The sequence below is a fragment of the Nuphar pumila genome, chromosome 12 (genome assembly GCF_984573655.1).
Source record: "Nuphar pumila chromosome 12, dmNupPumi1.hap1.1, whole genome shotgun sequence".
Classification (NCBI taxonomy): domain Eukaryota; kingdom Viridiplantae; phylum Streptophyta; class Magnoliopsida; order Nymphaeales; family Nymphaeaceae; genus Nuphar; species Nuphar pumila.
In genome coordinates this window covers 2928614-2943617 of record NC_143260.1, presented here as the reverse complement: position 1 = coordinate 2943617, position 15004 = coordinate 2928614, and the positions used below count along the sequence as shown (strand labels likewise).

Genomic DNA, 15004 nt, shown 5'->3' with positions numbered 1-15004 from the left:
TAAAGTCATTATTTGCTTATAAATATTTTTTATTGAGTTGTACACTCACCCCCTATATAATCACAATTGTAGGTTTCAGGCACACTAGCGCAAGCAGGACGTGATCAGCTACTCCAACTTGCAGCAAAGTACCTGTTAGTTTTTATTTTCTTGTCATTGAACATTCATGTAGTTATTATTTTCACATGTTATGAATGAGGAACTTTATTAAAGAAATTGAGTTTATGAGAAAAAGAAAAAAAATTAGCAATATTTTCTGCTTTCTATGTATGAACTATGTATGCCTTCTCTTTGGGAAGTAACTATGTATGCCTTCTCTTTGGGAAGTAATACCAACCGGACTTTGACTCTCGAGGTCCCAGATTGGTGTGTTACAATTACACAACCTTTCTCAATGGATTATATAGCCACTCAGAGCCTGTTTTTGGAATCTTCGTTTAAATCCAATTGTAGGGAGCTGGAATTTCAGAATAAGCAGAGATGCTGACATTTCCAAGGGTCTATCCTAGACTTTCTACACTCAGATTTACATCTACATATTTCAGTCTATCTGACTATAAGGAATACTTTTGTTCCATGATCTTTGGTCATGGTATGAAATTGTTGTCCAAAAAATAACCTAAAGAGTCAATCTACAGCTGATTCACATCATGGAGGAATAACTTCTGAAATTGTATTTTGAAAGACACATTGTTATGAGTACAGTAGTTAAGAAGTAAAGCTTTTGATATTCACTGAAGTGATCCATCTGCAATTCTGCATGTGTATATGGATGCATGCACAAGGGCATAGACACAGAGAAAGGTGATTTAAGTTCATCTGTCTGTATGTCTCATATGTTATGTAACTGTGTAGGGTAAAGGGTGGGTTGACAATGCACAACTCATTTCCGTACAATAGTCATCCTAACAGAAGTAGAAAAAACATATCATAGTCTAGTTCATGCAAGCAAGTAGATAAATCTCTTTAATAAATGCATCACGAGGAACAGAAAATGGGACAGTGACTGTTTCTAAGCATTCGATGTTTTTATATGAACAACTAAAAGACCCATAAAAAAGAAACAGGCTAAGAAAGATTACTAATAGTATAATACAAAATGTCATTTCAGACATGTACACCAACTTGATACCACAAATAATTGATCATGATGTGGACAAGCAACAAATAAATAGTTGCATACATATGTTAACAGGGAGGCTCACATAGGTGGCAAATTCAAGTAAAAGGGGTAGAAGTCCCATGCTCCTTATAGCTACAATAAATTTTTAAGTAAACATCAAGAAAATAAAAATATTTTTTTTTAGAAACAATATTTCATGATTAATAAAACAATTTTCAAGTATTGAACAATCAGCAGCTTCAGTGTAGATACCAATGTCTTCCCAAATGGTACAAAAAATTACAACTTCCCACATTGTGCCAGAAAAACTTACTTTTAGGCCAAGAAGCAATGGACTCCCACGTTTGCATGCAATCAACTCATTCGGGTAGTGTGGGCTCTTGAATATCAGTGCATATGCTCCCTCGAGCTGCCTCATAACTTCCAAAACAACTTGACTGAAGGTGACTGGCTGGTCACCTGCAAAAAAAGAGTTTAAACTAAAGTATATTCCCATTTTGGGGGAAAGACAAATCAATACTAAAGAGTCAGCAAAAAAAATGACTAGCAAAGAGAATGGAGAGAGAGAGAGGATCTTCTGAAAGGTCAAAGAAAATCACCTTGCTCTGACAACTTGTCAAAGACAAACTTTGCCAGCTTCGGAATAACTTCAGTATCTGTCTCTGATTCAAAATTGAACCCATGACGAACCAACGTTTCCTTCAGAACCTGATGATATAATAATGAAGGCTCAGAATCAAGTGAAAATGGTGCCTTATCTCAATAACATCAGTTTGGGATCGGATAAATGAGATTATTTTGCTTGCTTTATCCATGGTTGGTGATATTCCAGAAGTGTCACAAAGAGAAAGAATTTGAAAAGAACAGAGCTAAAGTGGTACAGGGTGTAATGTGTAAAGACTAGGTGATGTGACATAGGACACGTATCATGATGACACATGTCATAAGTGTGATGTGTCAGATGATGTGGCATGAGAAGTCTTACCCATAATAGGAACCTAGCTGGGATGAGATATAGTCCAACTCAAAGTCTTGTATTTTACAAAAGAGTCCTGATGTAACTGTGTAAAGGAGTCCTGATGTATCACTACTTTACTCCTATAAATACACCTCTAGGGATGTCCCCCCAATAATGAATCTTAGGATGTCACCTAGAGCTTTCTTGTATTCTTTCTTCTTCTCTCTCTTGTAACCTGAGGGTTCAACTCTGCCAAATCTAACATGGTATCAGAGAAGGGCGAGAATAAGCCTATCAACCAGAGGCTGCTGAAAAAGGTTATCTTCTTTATTCCTATTTCCTTCTTTCTTCCTTCTTCCCTTGCTTTATTCTTTTTAGTTTCTTTATTCTCTATTCTTTCAAAGCACGTCCTTCAAAAAAAAGGTTATCACTGTAATGAAGTAAGCAGAATTACAAATAACAAAGTGTAGAATACTTACAAGTCCAAATAATGGACAATTATATTTTATATATGTGTGTATTTGTGTGTGTCAAAAAACGCATGCATACATGTAAACAAAAAATATAAAAAAAAGGAAAAAAGATAAAAAGGGAGACAAAGGACGAAAGAAAAGAAAAGAAGAGTGGAGGGGCGAGATGAAGAAGAAGAAAAAAGAAAAAATAAGAAGGAAAAAAAAGAAAAAGAAAAAAAAAAGGGGGGGAAAGGAAGAAGAAGAAGAAGAGGAAGAGGAAGAAAAAGAGAAGCAGAAGGGGTGAAAGGAGGAGGAAGAAGAAAAATAAATAAAAAGGTAAAAAGGAAAAGCAAAAGAAGAACGAAAAAAAAGGCTTTTGGGGTGAGAGGAAGAAGAAAAAGAATTAAAGAAACAACTAAGTTCTCAATGGAAAATCTCCAAATGCTAAGTTTGTGATTATATATCATCCCAAATTCTGTCTATGGATTCATTGTTTGAGAATATTCTCTCCAATTAATCATTTTTTAACCCCAGTAATTGATGCCAGAATTGCAAACAATAAAGATGGTAATTAGTTACAAGTGGCTAGTTGTGAAGCATGATCATTTTATGCTGAATGTGCTATAAACTTCAGTAAGTATTTGCATTGAAGGTTCTTTACTTCCATAATATGGAAGGCTTCAGAATTGCTATTTTAAAATATGGGTTGAGGCCAAATGCAGTTTTATGTTTTCAATTTCAAACCAAAGAGAAAGGATGTACACCAGGTAAAAATTTATACCAGGTAATTGGTAATGATCCCATTGTGAACAACTAAGAATGCATTCCCTTCTCCTGATGATTGCGGATGACTATTTTGTGGCGATGGTGGGCCATGTGTTGCCCATCGTGTGTGAGCAATACCCGCATGCACTGAAAATGTCTGATCCAATTTCAAATCTGCTGCATCAACCTCTACAAACCCCAGAATTGGAAAAGAAAATGAGATAAATAATTATTGTTTGTAACAGCCACATAAAAGTGAAGTATAAATCACCAGAGAAATAAACAAATGGCCACAGATGCATAAAAAAATCTGACTCCAATCACTTACGACTTTATATATATATATATATATATATAAGAAAAACGGTAGCTGCCTACCGCCTACTGTGAGAGAACAGGTGTTTTTATATTCTTTTTCACAAATCTGACCCTGCAGATGTGTTCAGCATGGTCGATTTGTGAGGAAATGACAATTAGATCATGTTTTTTCGATAAAAAATGATTTTTTAAGCCTTGAATATTTATGAAATTTTTAAAACATCGATTTTTAAACCTTATAAAAACCTACATGTGTTGGAATCGGATGATCACAGGGTCCATTTCTACAAAATCAAGCATGTAGAACATATCTATATGGTCAGATTTAAGGAAAGCATGGAAAACGCTTTCAAAAACCAGGTAGCCTGGTGGTCGGCAGCTATCAACTACTCATATATATATAGGCCCTCTTTTGTCGTTCAACCCGGTTAAGCCCCATAGTTTGAAGTGTTTTATCATAGATCTGAACTGTTAGATGTGTTTAACATGCTCGATTTAGTGGAAATTGACTCTTGGATCATGTTTTTTTTGACGAAAAATGTATTTTTATGAGCCGGAAAAAAATGATCCCTTCATGGCCATTGATTTCGGATCACCGGAAACACCTGTATACAGGTCAGATTCCGGTGATCCAAAAGCCAGTTCTCACTAAACAAAACCTATAGATCACGTCTATAGTGTTCGATGTGAGAAAAAATACCGAAAACTATGATTTTTGAAGAGGCCCAACGGGGCAGAATGAGGGCATATATATATATATATATATATATATATATATATATATATTATTTATTTATTTATTTATGGGGGTTAATCTACCATTAAACCAATTAGGTTTAACATTAGATGGATTCAACCTTATAAAAATAACTAAAATACCCTTAAAATAATGGTATTTTTTAAAATGCAAGGTTACTTTTTTTATGCATTATACCTATTTTGAACTTTGAGGGGATTGAAAAGTCAAACACCTTTTCCAAAAAAGTAACTTTATGAAGCTATCAAAGTTACCTTTTTTACCTCAAAAAGTAACCTTGCATTTTAAACAATGCCATTTTTTAATGTGTTTTAGTCATTTTCATAAGGTTGAATCCATCTAACGTTAAACCTAACTGGTTTAATGGTAGATTAACCCTATATATATATATATATATATATATATATATATATGAAAAGTGATAGCAGCCTACTACAAGCGAATAGGTGTTTTCAAGTTTTTGGCAAATTTGACCTAGCAGATATGTCCAGCATGGTCGATTTGTGAGGAAATGATAATTGGATCACGTTTTTCGATAAAAAAAATTATTTTTAAGCCTTGAATATTTATAAAAATTTTAAGTCATTGATTTTTAAACCTTATAAAAACCTACCCATGGGTTGGAATCGGACAATCCAAGAGTCCATTTCTATAAAATCAAGCATATAGAACACATCTGTATGGTCAAATTTAAGGAAAACATGAAAAATCGTTTCAAAAAATGGGTAGGCTGGTGGTAGATGTTAAATATGTATATGTAAATGAATATATTTCTGTACTGTATTGTACCACTTGTACAGCATACTGTACTGTATTGTACTATTGTACTGTATTGTACTGTATTGTACAGCATACTGTACTGTATTGTACTATTGTACTGTATTGTACAGCATACTGTACTGTATTGTACTATTGTACGGTATTGTACCACTCGTACAACATATAAATATCAATGGAAAGGGGAGAAGACATCATTGCCGCCCAACATTTTTTTCTCTCTTTCCTCTTACCTCTCTCTCTATCTCTTGCTACGATAGTAAGGTGACTCCCACATCTGATTTCTCACATGGTATCAGAGCCAAGGGCGTGGTAATCACGATCATCTAGAAGGCCCCTAAGGACCTTGACGTGCGTTTTTGGGCGTTCTCAAGGAAAGTGTTTTTTTTTTTCATCTTTTCTCTGTTGTTTCTCCGTTGAATCACTATATTTCGACGTCGTTTCTTCATTTCCTCATATCGTGCATCTTTTCCTTCTTATATATTCTGTTATCCCCAATTTTATCAACCCTAATTTCTGTTTTCCCCAAATTTGGGAACCCTCATTTCTCAAAAGTGCCTCTTTTCTCAAACTTCTTGTGATTTCTTATCTATTTCTTGCAATATAGTTGATAAATCGTACATTCTGCACGATTAACTAAAAAATCGTGATTTCCAAAACTCAAAAATTTCTGTCCGTACGGTTCTGTCCGTACAACCTACGAATTTCTGTCGTGCTGTTTGATTCATCTTTGATCTTCTTCCTTATGGATTCTAAAATCAGCCCCGGATTTCTTTCTCAACTTGTTTCTCACAAATTAACTCATGATAACTACTTACTTTGGAAACGCCAAATTCTGCCGTTTATCCGAAGTCATGGTCTTTCAGGGCATCTGGATGGGGGATCACCCGCCCCACCTATGACTATTACGCAAGGTAACTGGTAATGATGGGAAGGTGAGTTGCATTGCTATTCCAAATCCTGCGTATGATGTTTGGTTTCAGAAGGACCAATCTGTGGTTGCCTATTTGACTGCCACGTTATCTGATCGTATATTACAAACTATCTCTGACCATTTTACTGCTGCAGAACTATGGAGACATCTTGCTCACTCTTATTCACAGGTTTCTGAATCACGTGCACTTCAACTGAAATGGCAGTTCCAATCTATGCGAAAGGGAACTAAGACCATTACTGAATTTCTAGGGGATATCAAAATTATCATTGATCAGTTGGCCGCTATTGGATATCCTGTTTCTGACAGAGATGTTGTTCAGCAGGTATTGGGAAGCCTTGGGCCCCAATATCGTATGTTTTGCACTGCATTACAGGTTGCCTCTACACTTTCATGCTTTGAGGATTTACAGGCCAAACTCCTAGAGTATGAAGTTAGTTTGACTCAAGATCATCTTATTGATGATCCTCATCCTATCATGTTTACATCTGGGTCTACCTCATTTCGTCCACCTGCTGCTCATATGGGCCGTGGAGGACTCCTTCCTACTCCTACTGCTCCACCTGCCACTAGAGGTACCCGTGTCCCTACTTGCTTCCATTGCAACAAGCGTGGCCATGTGAAAGCAGATTGTTGGCACAACCCACAGAATCGCAACAAGGCAGGGAGGCCAGGACCAAGAGCTGGACAGATGAATGTTAGACAGTTTCAGGGGCAGCCGCAGGGAAATTTTCGAGCACATCAGGGTACTGATCAGGGACAGAGTGCAGGGTTGCCACATGATGTGCAACAAATTCTGATGACTGCATTTAACAACATGAATTTGCGTCAGAATGATGATGGAGTTTGGTATATTGATTCTGGAGCAGCCGCACATGTTACTTCTGATGCAGGTAAACTTTCCAACATGGTTCCTTATATTGGCACTGGCACTATTGTCACGGGAGATGGTTCCCACCACCCTATTTCTCATACTGGAAATGCATCTCTCTCTTTGTCAAAATCTACACTACCATTGAAAAATGTCTTACTCACTCCTGCCATTGAGAAAAACATTTTATCTGTTTCTAAATTGGTTGATGAAACAAATTCATCCATGGAATTTACTCCGTCTTCTGTTTGTCTTAAGGACCTTCGAACCAAGAAGATGCTCGCTAAGGGTGAACGACGCGGAAACATGTACGTCTTCGAAGCAGCCCCCGGGACTTTGAAGACGTCATCTACCGTGTCTCCATCTTTTCCTGCTTATTTGAGTCAGTCTTCTTCTGTTATGCAATGTAATAAGCCAGTTTCTTGGCATCGTCGGTTAGGTCATTGTAGTCAAGGGTTCCTTGACAAATTGTCTTCTCAGGGTTTTATTCCCAAAGTCAAATTAGATCATAAGTGTCCTAGTTGTAATGTCTGCAAGAGTCATGTACTTCCCTTTCAAAGTATCAATAAAAGAGCTTCCAAGCCATTTGAAATTATTCACTCTGATGTTTGGGGCCCAGCTCCTGTTTCATCTCTATCTGGCTCTCGTTATTATGTGTTATTTCTTGACTCTTTCACTCGTTACACTTGGATTTACTTTATGAAATCTAAATCTGAAGTGTTCAAACTTTTCAAACAATTCCATGCTCTTGTTCAGAACCTTTTCAATTCAAATATCACTTATTTCCAGTGTGATGGTGGTGCAGAATACATATCTCATGATTTTAGTGAATATTTAAAGGACCATGGCATCACACGTAACTCCTCTTGTCCTTACACTCCACAACAGAATGGAGTAGCAGAACGTAAGCATCGGCATATTGTTGAAACCGCGTTAAGTATGATGCACAATATTGATATTTCTTTCTCTCTTTGGACTGAGGCCTTTCACACTGCAGTGCATATCATTAACAGGTTGCCTATGGAATTATTAGGAGATCAGTCTCCTTATTATTTGCTTCACGGTTCTCACCCTTCTTATGATGATTTGCATGCTTTCGGATGCATTTGTTATGTCCATGTGGATCATTCTTTACGTAACAAGTTTCAGGACAGAGCAGTTCAGTGCAGATTTCTGGGATATGCCGATGGGTATAAAGGATATAGATGTTATGATCCTATTTTGGGTAAGATTAAGGTGTCTAGAAATGTTGTTTTTGATGATGACCATTTCAGCACTTGTGATACTTCTCAGGTATATGAGCAAACTACTTATGATCCATGGCTTTGTGATACTTTGCTATATGACTCTATCAGAGATCCTGTTGTTGATGAACCAATTCAGTTTGAAGCAGACAACTCCATCATCCAGGATGCACCTTCACGGTTTTCAGGTTTGGTTTATGCCCGTCGAGGAGCCCCTTCAACTCCATCTCACGAGGCTCCCCCTCTTCGACGATCCACACGTGAAAGGCATCCTATCCATCGTTGGGTTAGTTACAACAATTTTTCTCTTGACTTTCAGTTGTTTCTAACCAATGTAGCCAAAAAGAAAGAGCCGTCTACTTTCCATCAGGCAACCCATTCTCGAGCTTGGGTTGAAGCTATGAACGAAGAAATGGCAGCACTTCATGAATGTCATACATGGGATATTGTTCCTCGACCTGTTGATAGAAATGTTGTTGGTTCCAAATGGGTTTACAAGATCAAGCGTAAACCAGATAGTAGCATTGAAAGATATAAAGCTCGCCTTGTTGCACGCGGATTCACACAACAATATGGGCAAGATTATGAGGAAACTTTTAGCCCTGTTGTCAAAATTGGCACCATTCGTGTGATCCTCACTTTGGCACTTCAGCATGGTTGGTCTCTTAGCCAGTTGGATGTCAAGAATGCGTTCCTACATGGGGACTTGAAGGAAGAGGTGTATATGGAGCAACCTCCTGGATATAGTGAACATGATGCGGCTACATGGGTTTGTAAATTGAGAAGGTCTCTTTATGGTTTAAAACAGGCATCTCGGTCTTGGTTTGAGAGTTTCTCCATGGAAATTTAGCAGCATGGCTTTTCTAAGAGTATACTTGATCATTCTTTATTTATGTATAAGAATGATCATGTTACTACTTGGGTTCTTATATATGTTGATGACATCATTATCACTGGGAGTGATGATGCACATATTGCCTTGGTCAAGTCTTTACTCATGGCCAAATTCAAGATGAAGGACTTAGGCCCATTGCGATACTTCTTGGGAGTTGAAGTCGATAGACAAGATGATCGACTCACTCTAAGTCAACACAAGTATACTCTTGACATTCTTCACACCACTGGTATGATTAATTGTAAACCTCTCAGCACCCCATCTGTCTTAAATCATAAGTTTAGTGCAAAAGAAGGCCAATTATATCATGATTCCACTTTATATCGCCGCATTGTTGGTATGTTGCAATATCTTACATTTACAAGACCTGACATTGCTTATGCTGTAAATCAAGCATCTCAGTTTATGCATGCTCCCACTGATTGTCATATGGAATGTATTAAGCGTATTCTCAGATATCTGAAAGGGACTATTGGAGATGGATTGCTCTATCACAAAGATGAAAGCTTCACTACAGGACACCGTTTACTTACATATTGTGATGCAGATTGGGGTGGGGACCCTGATGAGCGTAGGTCGGTTTCAGGATATTGTGTTTTTATTGGCCCAAATATTGTCACTTGGAGTAGTAAGAAACAAAAGGCCATTGCTAAATCCAGCACTGAGGCAGAGTACAGGGCAATGGCAGCAGGGACAGCTGATGTCACTTGGGTACGGCATCTTCTTCAAGAGTTGAATGAACCTATCTCTTCCTCTCTGCTTTTATGTGATAATCAAAGTGCCATTAATATTTCTTTTAACCCTATTCATCATTGTCGCACGAAGCACATTGAGATTGATCAGCATTTTGTTAGACAAAAGATTGAAACAGAAGAAATTGAGGCTTCGTATGTCAGATCAGAAGACCAAGTAGCAGACATCTTCACCAAAGGATTGGTTAGTCATCAATTTTGGTTACTTAAGGGCAAGTTGAGCATGATTGAAGATCATCCTCAACTTGAGGGAGGCTGTTAAATATGTATATGTAAATGAATATATTTCTGTACTGTATTGTACCACTTGTACAACATACTGTACTGTATTGTACTATTGTACTGTATTGTACTACTGTACTGTATTGTACTGTATTGTACAGCATACTGTACTGTATTGTACTATTGTACTGTATTGTACCACTCGTACAACATATAAATATCAATGGAAAGGGGAGAAGACATCATTGCCGCTAAACATTTTTTTCTCTCTTCCCTCTTACCTCTCTCTCTATCTCTTGCTACGATAGTAAGGTGACTCCCACATCTGATTTCTCACAGTAGACAGCTATTAACAACTCATATAGCTATATATAGTACTAGAACAAGGTGTAAGTTCCTTGAGACGGGAGTAATGTCGAACGAGCGGACACGTGGCCGCGCACTGCATTTCCGCTCATATGGCCTTAAGTGCAATATAATTAAGGTCTTTAACGACAGTCACAACCACCGCTAAAGACCATTTTTGCACCGCGGCCCCTATCTGACGATGGGGCATCCAACGATACTCCTGTCTCATATATATACAGGGTAAATATTGGCTACTAATGAATGTACAGAACTAGTGAGCTACAAATGATAGGTGCAAGTTGTATCGACTCAATCTAACCACACATATGTGTTCAGCATGGTTTTTTTGCTAAGGATCAAGCCTTGGATTGTACTTTTCTGATGTAAAAATGTGATCTTTTGAGTTATGAAATTTTGACACATTGTGGGCCGTTGATTTTTGGAACCTTTAAAAACCTAATTACTTGTTATAATCACATGATTCAAAACAAGTTTCCTACTAAACAAACAATGTAGATCACATCCACAACATTTGAACTACAAAATATCATAAACTTTTTAAGAAAAAGGTGATTTGTAGTCATTAGTTTTGTACCTTCTTTAGTAGCCAATGTTTACTCATATATATATATATATATATAAAACGTCCTAACTGATTTTTACTGTTAACTAGTGTTTAAGTATCATATTGTATCGTATGATACGGTACAATACATATCGTTACTATTGAGGTTCTCGATACAATATACACTCATGCCTTGTATCATGATATGAGTGTGTATTGTACTTGTATTGAGTGTATCATACAATACACCCTTATATTGATCCTGCAATACAGGGCATATCGTACGATACGGTATCGGCACACTTTAAAAGAAGTCGAAACTTACTTTTTAACTTAGGGGTTTTAAATACCTTTTGAGAGCCGACTCCCTCATTTGTGTATAGGTCATTAGAGGAAAAATCAGCACCCTACGAGTCATGAGAGCAATTTGAGGGACGATCACTAGCTCTAGGGAGAGGGCTTTTGCAATTTTCTCAAGAGTGCATTTCCACTATTTTTTTACTCAAGGAACTTGGTTATTTAACACTTAATTGTTCATAAACTTGGTTGTTTTGTTTTTGTTTATGTAATATGAAAGTATGAGTCTTAAGGCATATTTTTAATTGCAAGATATTTAATATTTTGCATTGTTCTTGTGAGATGTGTGAAAATGTCCACAAAGAGACAATACACATCCAAACACTAATACTTTACAAAAGATGTGCTCAAATGTATTCAAGCAACACTTGAACAAATACGGATACAAGCGTAAAATAAACAAACATGCACAAAGGCATGCGTTGAATGCATTAACAAGAAAGAAATGCTTGAGACTCTCAAGCTTATTTTTACAAAGGGGGAGCACCCCTATATATACGCATTCACTCAAGAGGAGCCAACATGGAGGCTCCCAAAGGAGTCGTTGGGGGGCCCCAACGACTCTATTGGGAGGCCCCCAATGTGATTCAAAAACCAAAAACAAAAAATAAAAAGATAAAAAATAAAAAGAGAAAAAGAAAAATAAAGAAAAAATTACAAGCATAATTCCAAAGGGAATATGTGTAAAAGGGAGAATTACAGAAATACCCTTTCGGGTATTATAATAGAATATATATATATATATATTTTATAGAGAGAGATATGTGTGTGTATATATATATATACATGTACATTTTAACACCCCCCCTCAAACTTACGGTGTGATGACCGCAAGTTTGCCAAAAAGAAAGTGAAACCTAGGCGAACAAAGTGCCTTAGTGAAGAAGTCCACCAATTGATATTCAGACGTCACGTACGAGAGATCAATGACCTTCTTCAAATATTCCTCTCGGACATAGTGACAGTCTATTTCTATATGCTTCGCTCATGGAAAGTGTGATTCTTGGCAATATAAATTGCACTTTTATTGTCGCAGCATAACTTTGTTGGTTCTCCAATGTGAACTCCCATATCTTTTAGAAGACGCCGAATCCATACAATTTTCATGGTGGTGGACGCCATGGCTCTATATTCTGCTTCGGTGGAAGACAGAGAGACCTTCTGTTGTTTTTTACATCTTCAGGAAATCAATGATTCTCCTAAGAAAACACAGAAACTGAAGTGACGATTATTAAGGTTACCTCCCCAATTGAGTCAGTATAAGCAATTAACTTTAATTCAGAAGAAAAAAACAAAAATACTCCCTTGTTTACAGTTCCTTTAAGATATCTGATGATGCGAAGAACAACATTCATGTGAACCGTTGTGGGAACATGCTGGAACTGACTGACAATGTGAATCGCATGTGACAAATCAGGCCGAGTGATGCTAAGATACATCAACGAGCCTACCAATTGCATGTAAGGAGTGGGGTCGGTCAGAGGAATCCCGTCATCAATCTTCATTTTTGAGCCCACTGTTTCAGGAGTTTCGCAAATTTTGTCATAAAAAATTCCTAACCTGTCAATAATCTCACAATCAAGTTTAGATTGAGATAAAAAATAACCACGTTGAGAGTAAGCAACCTCAATTCCAAGGAAATATGTCAGAAAACCTAAGTCTGACATTTCAAATTTCGAAGTCAAGACGGATTTAATACCCTTGACTCCTTGAACATCATCACATGTGATTAATATATCGTCAATATAAAGTAATAATATCATAATCCCTGCATCAGATTTTTTAATGAATAATGCAGTATCAATATAAAAGGAAGAAAAACCATTTTCTAACATTACATTGTTAAATCTGTCATACCAGGCTTTCAGAGCCTGTTTCAAACCATAGAGGGCTTTCTGAAGGCGAAGAATTTTATCTTTAAGAATTTTCATGCCTGGTGGGGCATCCATATAAACTTCTTCATTAAGATCACCATTTAGAAAGGCATTTTTTACATTTATTTGAATTTTTTTTCATTTTTTAATAGACGCAATAGTGATAAGACATCTGACTATAACCATTCAAGCTACGAGAGCAAAAGTTTCTCCATAGTCAATGACATATTCTTGGCCATATCCTTTCGCGACTAAGCGAGCCTTATATCAATCCAGAGATTCATCGCTCCTAGTCTTAACTTTAAATACCCAGCGACAACCTATAATTTTCTTTCCAACAGGTAGAGTTTGGAATTCCCATGTCTCAACTTTCCTAAGAGCTTTGAGTTTATTCTCCATAGCTTCTTGTCACTCTACACGTTTTTTGGCTTCCTCGAAGTTTTTTGGTTCAAAGTAAGAGTGAATGGCACTAAGACAAGCCCTATATCTAGGTGAAAAAGAGTCAAAAGAGACAAATTGAGTTGGAGGTCTCCTATTTCTTTCAGATCGTCTATGATCATAAGTAGGAACAGACTCATCATATTGCTTAATAACCCTTCTGAAAGTATCTCGATTTCTGCGAAAATAGGTTATTGGGTTATTTGAGATTCTATCTCCTTGAATATTGGGTGAGTTAAATTCTTCAATATCTACTTCTTTTTCATCATCACTAGACATATCATCGTTACTAGACAGTAAGTCAAATAAGAAAGAATAGTCAACATTTTCGTAGTGAGAATTATCTTTTTCAAAGCCACTCCCATTTTCCAAGAATGTTACATTTCTTGAGACGTATAACTTATCATTTCTAGGATCGTAACATCGAAACCCTTTTTGAGTTTCGGAATATCCAAGAAAAGCGCAGAGAATAGCCTTAGGAGAAAGTTTATCATTCTTATCTGTAAGAATAAAATATTTGCAACCAAAGACTCGTAACCTGTTATAATCAGGTTCCATTTTATATAAAACTTCAAAAGAAGAAATTTTACCCAGATTCCTAGATGGTAAACGATTTATAAGGTACACAGAAGCAAGAGCCACCTCGGCCCAAAAGTTTTTAGGAATGTTTTGGGATATAAGAAGTGTTTGAGTGGTTTCGATGATATGTCTATGTTTTCTTTCGGCCAACCCATTTTGTTGAGGGGTTTTAGGACAAGACCTTTGCTGAACAATACCACTATCTTCAAAGTACTTCTTGAATTCATTGGAGAGATATTGTCCTCCAAAATCACTTCTGAATTTCTTAAGATTATTGTTAAATTGATTCTTAATCACCATATGAAATGATTTAAAACATGAAAAGACTTCATGTTTATGTCTAAGAAAATAAATCCAAGAGTATCTCGAAAAGTCATCCACAAAAATCACATAATAGGAAAATCCTCCTTTCGAAACAATTGGTGCCAGTCCCCAAACATCGAAATGAACGATTTTGAAAGATTTATAAGTAAACATAGATCTTTGTTCAAAAGGCATACTTCTCATTTTTCCAAGAATACAATCATTACAAGAGAATGTATTTTTACAAAGATTTTTAGAAAAATGTAAATAAGATAACTTGGTGATGTTAGTTAGGAAGACCAAGTCTTTTATGCCAAATATTTATATCGTTATGTATGGCAATATTACAAAAAGAATTTTTTGGAACTTGAAGAGAATCCATATAGTATAAGTCTCCCTTCCTAGAGCCTTCCCCAATCAATTTCCCGAACCGATAATCTTGTATTAAACATTTATCAGAAGAAAATTTAAT

The 15004-nt window shown here is 36.6% G+C and overlaps 1 protein-coding gene across 2 annotated transcripts in view; it reads right to left on the bottom strand.

Annotated features, from left to right (window-relative positions):
* LOC149819655 (glutamine--fructose-6-phosphate aminotransferase [isomerizing] 1-like) overlaps positions 1 to 15004 on the bottom strand; it is a 64654-nt gene that overhangs the window by 33423 nt on the left and 16227 nt on the right. For both annotated transcript variants that reach the window (XM_089983855.1, XM_089983856.1), the window contains exons 2-4: positions 3315 to 3487; positions 1723 to 1831; positions 1437 to 1582 (exon numbers count right to left, since the gene is read on the bottom strand). In XM_089983855.1, coding sequence (XP_089839981.1) covers positions 1437 to 1582; positions 1723 to 1831; positions 3315 to 3487 — 428 coding nt within the window. The remainder of the gene's footprint in view (positions 1 to 1436; positions 1583 to 1722; positions 1832 to 3314; positions 3488 to 15004) is intronic.